This window comes from Pan paniscus, chromosome 1 (genome assembly GCF_029289425.2).
Source record: "Pan paniscus chromosome 1, NHGRI_mPanPan1-v2.0_pri, whole genome shotgun sequence".
NCBI classification, from domain to species: domain Eukaryota; kingdom Metazoa; phylum Chordata; class Mammalia; order Primates; family Hominidae; genus Pan; species Pan paniscus.
This window is the reverse complement of record NC_073249.2, coordinates 31,116,396-31,122,395: the sequence shown is the minus strand read 5'-3', so window position 1 is coordinate 31,122,395 and position 6,000 is coordinate 31,116,396. Positions and strand designations below refer to the sequence as shown.

The following is a 6,000-nucleotide window of genomic DNA, read 5'->3' as shown; positions in this document are numbered from 1 at the left end:
GAGGATTCTTGTTTTTGTTTTTGACTTATGGGTATCACAATCTATGAACCTCCTTAAGAGGGGAAAGGGAAAACGCTAAGTTTGGGGAAAGCCTTTAGAACAAGTCTAGCCAGTAAAGGTTTGCTGCATTATCCATCTGAGACATTAACTTTGTCAATAGTTATATTCTGTCACTCATTCATTGATTCATTCATCCCTTCCAAAAATATTTTTGGAAAATTCACTTCAGGCCAACTTCTGTTGCTAACCTTGAGGGGACATGGTAAATGAAATACGTTCCCCTCCTGCGAGAAGCCAACATTTTAGGGGGGAAAATGAAGGCCGACTGTGGTAGGTGCTTCGATGGAACTAGGAGCTGAGAGCCGGTGACAGAGGCTAACTTCAGAGAAAAGCTAGCCCCGGGTGAGAGGCAGGATCCTCGCGCGGATAGCAAGGTATTCGTACCCTCGGTCTGCACCGCGCAGTCGGGCGCCAGAAACCCTCCAGGCCCCAGCCGGGTCCGAGGGAGAAGGGTGCGGTTGGATTCAACACCCGCCCCAGGGAAAGAAGGTGAGTCTATTCGGTTTGCAAGAAAGGTCTCGCGTGTTATCTTGGGCGGGGGGATGATACGATCGTATTCTAATTATCGACCCCCAGTGGATCTGTCCCGCGTCCTAGCTGCTGCGGCGTTCAGTGGGCACGTAAGAGACACCTGAGGAGGACACTAAACCAACATTAAGGCAGCAGACAAGGGAAGCCGCCGAGGCTAGGAAATCAAAGTGGACCGCGCCGGGCTGGGGACGGGCTGGGGACGCACTGGGGCGGAGGACCAGGGCACAGGCGAGCTAGCGGAGAAGTCGGCTGAGTGAGGCCATTCAGCCGCTGATTTTCGTCCTGGAACAGACTTCGCGTAAACACACCGAGCCATTCAGAGCTCTCTCCAAGTCACATTCTGAGGCTCCGGCCCCGGAACTCCGGGCTAGACGACCCCGCCCCGGAACCTTGTGTTACCGGCACTAAATGCAGAAGTTCCTCTGGTTGCCACCGGACGCAACTGTCAGGTGACGCTTCCGGCGCAGAAAAATGGCAGCCGCCGCTCCGGACTCACGTGTGAGTGAGGAAGAAAACCTGAAAAAGACCCCAAAGAAGAAGATGAAAATGGTAACTGGAGCCGTAGCGTCGGTGCTGGAAGACGAGGCCACAGACACTTCTGATAGTGAAGGTAATGTGGTAGGGCTGAGCTTTGGTGTCTGGGAGGAAAGGCGGGGCTGAGTTCGTGTCAAGCAGCGCTTGCGACTTCATTTGCTGCTAGCCACCTGGGTTTTATCTTGGCACCACTTCAGAGGGGCGACTTTGGCTTAGTGAGGAGGCTTGGGGAAGTCGTGTTCAGAGAAGTAACGCTGTCAACTGTAATTTTGAGTTTCCACGTTCTTTTACTAGGTATTTTCAGGGTCACCATTATTAATTATAATAAAATGGGTGAAACACCTGCAGCTACCGAGAAACTTACAGTAGCAAAGGGTGAAAGGAAGAGGGTACTTGAAAACAGGAGAAGAATGGGTCTCATAGGGTGTAAGAAGCAAAAGGTTAAAACAGGTAAGAGGAAGAAGGGGGTGTACTTGGCTTCTTGTGCGGTAGATGTGTGCGTGTATTAGAGACTAAATAATAGTGAATGAAAGAAGAGTTTGGTGGTTAAGGTCGATTAAAAACTGGTAGTATTTGATAACTATGTCTCTCAGAGACGCTTGATAATAAAAGGAAGGAAGGATGTGTTTTTGAGGCTTTCAACCATGCTGTGTCTGTTGCTCCTCTTTACCATCATTCTTGGCACCAGCTTATTAGGTTACAAGGAATTGCAGGTAATCCCTGACTTCCTACTGCCCAGTTATTGCTCCTTTGTACTAGCTGATACCCAAAAAACAGACAGAGCTATTCTTTTATAACGTATTTCTAATTATGCCCGCTGTCTGTTTGAGATGATCCAGTGGCTTCTCATCTCAGTATATAATATCCAAAATCCTTAGGCTGTATGATTTGGGCCAGGTTGTCTGTCATAGGCCAATATGCCCCTCACAAACCACTAACTGTAATCATGCCATACCGGTATGCTTGTGTTTAACACCTTAAACATGCTCCCACACCATGGTTTCTTCATTTGTTGGCTCTGCTGCCTAGAATAGTTTTCAAATGCTTGGCATGTCTCTCCCTCACCAGCCTCTGATCCAGTGCCTTACCAGAGAGACTTGTCCCTGACTACCCTATGTAACGTACCACCACTACTCTTCTTCCTGCCTTCTTTTCTTCATTTTTGACTTATTGCCCTGCTTTATTTTTTCTCAACCCTGCCCAAACCATTTGATGTATGTATTTGCTGCTTTCCCAATTGGAATATAAGTTCCATAAAAATAGAGCCTACTGTATCCCCGGTTCCTATTGCCTTGTGGGTCCTTCACAGATATTTAAGTAAATGAATGAATTAACCTGGACTTCCAGGACCAAGAAGAAAGTGTCATATGCTACTGCAATTCCTAGGTAATTAGAGTCTTCATCTCCTGCCACATTGTTAAGGAAAACAAACTATTTGTTGGGCCAAAATTAGACCTTCTGGTTCTGATATTTTTTGAACTCATTAGACTAGTTCAAACACTATTGTTCAAGAAGGGAAGAGTACTATATTTGGAGCAAAATGTCAGTACTGCTTACAAATTGGATTTTTCTTTTTCTTTTTGAGACAGGGTCTTGCTTTGCCACCCAGGCTAGAGTGCAGTGGCACAAACAGGGCTCACTGCAACCTTGACCTCCTCCCCCACCGCCCCCCAAAGCGATCATCTTGCTTCAGCTTCCCCAGGTAGCTAGGACTACAGGCGCATACCACTGTACCTGGCTAATTTTTTTTTCTTTTTTTTTTTTTTTTTTGGTAGAGATGGGATTTTGCCATGTTGCCCAGGCATGTCTCGAACTCCTAGGTTCAAGTGATCCACCCGTCTCGGCCTCCCAAAGTGCTGAGATTACAGGTGTGAGCCAGCACACCTGGCCAAATTGGATTTTTCTATTCAAGTACTGGATAATTCCAAGTTGGAACTGTTCTGACTTTTCAGCGTATTATTATAAATGCTGATTAGGTTTTAAGGTTCTCTTGCTGTTATAGCTCAGCCACATTATGGGTTAAAAAGGTTTTTGGCCAATATGGAAACCTAATTTATCTAATTCAATTCAGTGAACACTTGTTGTGTTCCCTTAGGTTCCAGTCACCCTCTAGGTGTTGAGGATACAAAGGATGAATAAATTTCTGCATTAAAATTTCAGTTTTAGGAAAGATATTAAACACAGGACTGTAATATAGTGTATTAGTATAATTAAAAGGTAGTTTTCAAGATCATGGTTCAATTTTGGAAAGGTAAGGATGGAGACAGAGAAATTCATATCCTCTGGAATTCAGCCTAGGCATTGCTTACTTATATCTTACGTGTATTATTGATAATATACTATGTTATTATATTTTAACATATCTCTCTCCTTATAGAGATAAGTTCCCCAAATGTCAAAAGTATGTCTTGTTTATTTTCACAGGGTCTTCTTTGCATACTTTAGTATTCAGTAAATTGTTTTGTTGAATAAATGTGTAAGGTGGCATTCTATCTAGGCTTTAGAAGGCTGAATAGTTTTCCTGGCCTGGGAGTATAGAGGGCAGTTTTCTCAGACATAAAAGCATATACAGTGGCATGCGGTCTCTTAAAATTCATGGCCTATTTCAGACAAAGTAATCTTCTGTTATGGCTCTAGCTGTTCAGAGAAGTGACTAGAAGTAAAACTGGAAACAATGGTTAAAAGTAGATTATAAAGGGCCTTGTGTATTTGTAGGCAGCAGGGAGCTATTGAGAACTTTTAAGCAAGATGGTGACAGTTGTTTATAAATATTACTGCCAGATGTATGGTAACTGCCAAAGAGTGCCAGGACAGTTTGTAGGCAATTGCAAAACTCTATGTTAGGATCTGCACTAGGACACAGCAGTGAAGACAGAGAAGGGCCCCACTTGAAATATTTTTCAAAAAGAAAGTATTCAATTTTGCAAACAGGCAACTTTCATGTAAGCTTATAGCACCATAGGTTTTGGGCATACTACACTGTTAGAGGAATTGGATAATAACAATAGTTATACTTTTGGAACTTTCCTATGTGCCTGGTTCTGTTCTGAGTTCCTTCTATATATCAGCTCAGAGAATTCTGGCAACTCTATGAGATAGACGCTGCTATTATCCTCATGTTACATTTAAAAAACTGAGGCACAGAGGCTTATAACTTGCTCACTTCTGTACATAAGCAGATAAGCAAGTTGATAAATGATACAGCAATTATTGAAGTTTGATTGTAGAGCTTATGCTCTTGACCACTACCTTAATATGTTTGAGGAATCAGGAGGACATGGATAATTAAAAAAAAGTATCTGGAAAGTGAAAGGGTTGGGCCTTTGAATCTAAGGAAAGAAAGGATTGGGAACAAGGAGACTTTGGTATGGAGACAAACTTTTCTCCCTCCCACTCAAGAAGATTTCATCACCAAGGGACATTTTTGTGTTCAGATTTCTATAGCACTTCCAATGTTTATAACCAGAGTATTCTTTCCTTCCTTCCTTTCTCCTAAAATCCATATGTTATTTCTGGTAACAAATTCCCATGTTCACTCAATTGTATAAAAGTCACCTGTGATGGTACTACCTTTCAGAGTGACTTTGTGCTAGTTATTATTATCTACCCCAATTTCCTCATCTACAAAATGAGGATATAATAATGTCTACTTTAGGATTGTTGTGACAATTAAATGAGTTTATATATGGTAAGCATTTAATATTTGGCACATGGTACCCACTCATAAATATTAGTGATGACAATGATGTCTCTTCTGACCTAAAAAAACTGCTAGTCCCATCTCTTTTTGCCAAATAAGTTTTCCCACTTTTGGTAATGTGGTATTTGTAAGCTGGAGCTCTCCCCAGAAGAGAGGTTTGAATTATTCTAGTAACCCTGTAAGGTAGCTGATAGCATTTCTATTTTACAGATAAGAAAAGAAGCTTGGAAATAGTGCTTCCAGTATATCATATTGCTTCCTAGTAGAAAACTGTTACCTCCATAGGTGCAAGATGTTATCTGTTATTCCACTCGTTTTATTCCATAATCGAACCATTAGATCATATATTTTTGGTAAAATTCAAGACAGTGATAATGATGTTGATAACAATTGATTGTGTCTGCTTGGTTATGCCATAGACACATTTTCTTTGCCAAAGCTGCTTCTGTCTCTAAGAAAGACACTGCCATCTACTCCCATCCAAGCTGGAAACACAAGTGTCATCCTTTAGTCTTCCTGTTGCTTCCATATCTATTTGGTTTAATTAATCCATTTATCCTGTTGCCACTACTTTAGTTCTTGCCCGCATCTCTCTCTCTCTCTCTCTCTTTTTTGAGATGGAGTTTTGCTCTTGTTGCCCAGACTGGAGTGCAATGGCATGATCTCAGGTCACCCCAACCTCTACCTCCAGGGTTCAAGCGATTCTTCTGCCTCAGCCTCCCAAGTAGCTGGGATTACAGGCATGCACCACCACACCCAGCTAATTTTGTATTTTTAGTAGAGACAGAGTTTCTCCATGTTGGTCAGGCTGGTCTTGAACTCCTGACCTCAGGTGATCCGCCCACCTTGGCCTCCCAAAGTGCTGGGATTACAGGCATGAGCCACTGTGCCTGGCCTTGCCTGCATCTCTTTTGTTTACATTAGTTCATAGGGTACCTATCTGTTGGGCCTGTCATTGCAGCCTTACTCCCTTCAGTCTTCTAGGCAATTGCTTCTTTAACCATCAACATTGAAGGACCATTCTGAGTTTTGTTTTTTAATCTCCAATCTGTCATAGACAGGTGTTTTTTTAAAAAAAATCAATGAAAAAGAGTAACTGGAAACATGACCACATTGTTGGCCATCATGGTAATATCAGATTACTATAAATGTTTATAAATACTTACTCTCAATTT

The 6,000-nt window shown here is 42.3% G+C and overlaps 1 protein-coding gene across 1 annotated transcript in view; it reads left to right on the top strand.

Moving 5' to 3' along the window:
* Window positions 1-441: 441 nt before the first annotated feature.
* The window catches only part of RRP15 (ribosomal RNA processing 15 homolog), a 47,122-nt gene continuing 41,563 nt past the window's right edge, over window positions 442-6,000 (top strand). The window contains exon 1 of the mRNA XM_008966769.6: window positions 442-1,201. Within this exon, the coding sequence (XP_008965017.1) occupies window positions 1,063-1,201 (139 nt within the window). The 5' untranslated portion in view covers window positions 442-1,062. The remainder of the gene's footprint in view (window positions 1,202-6,000) is intronic.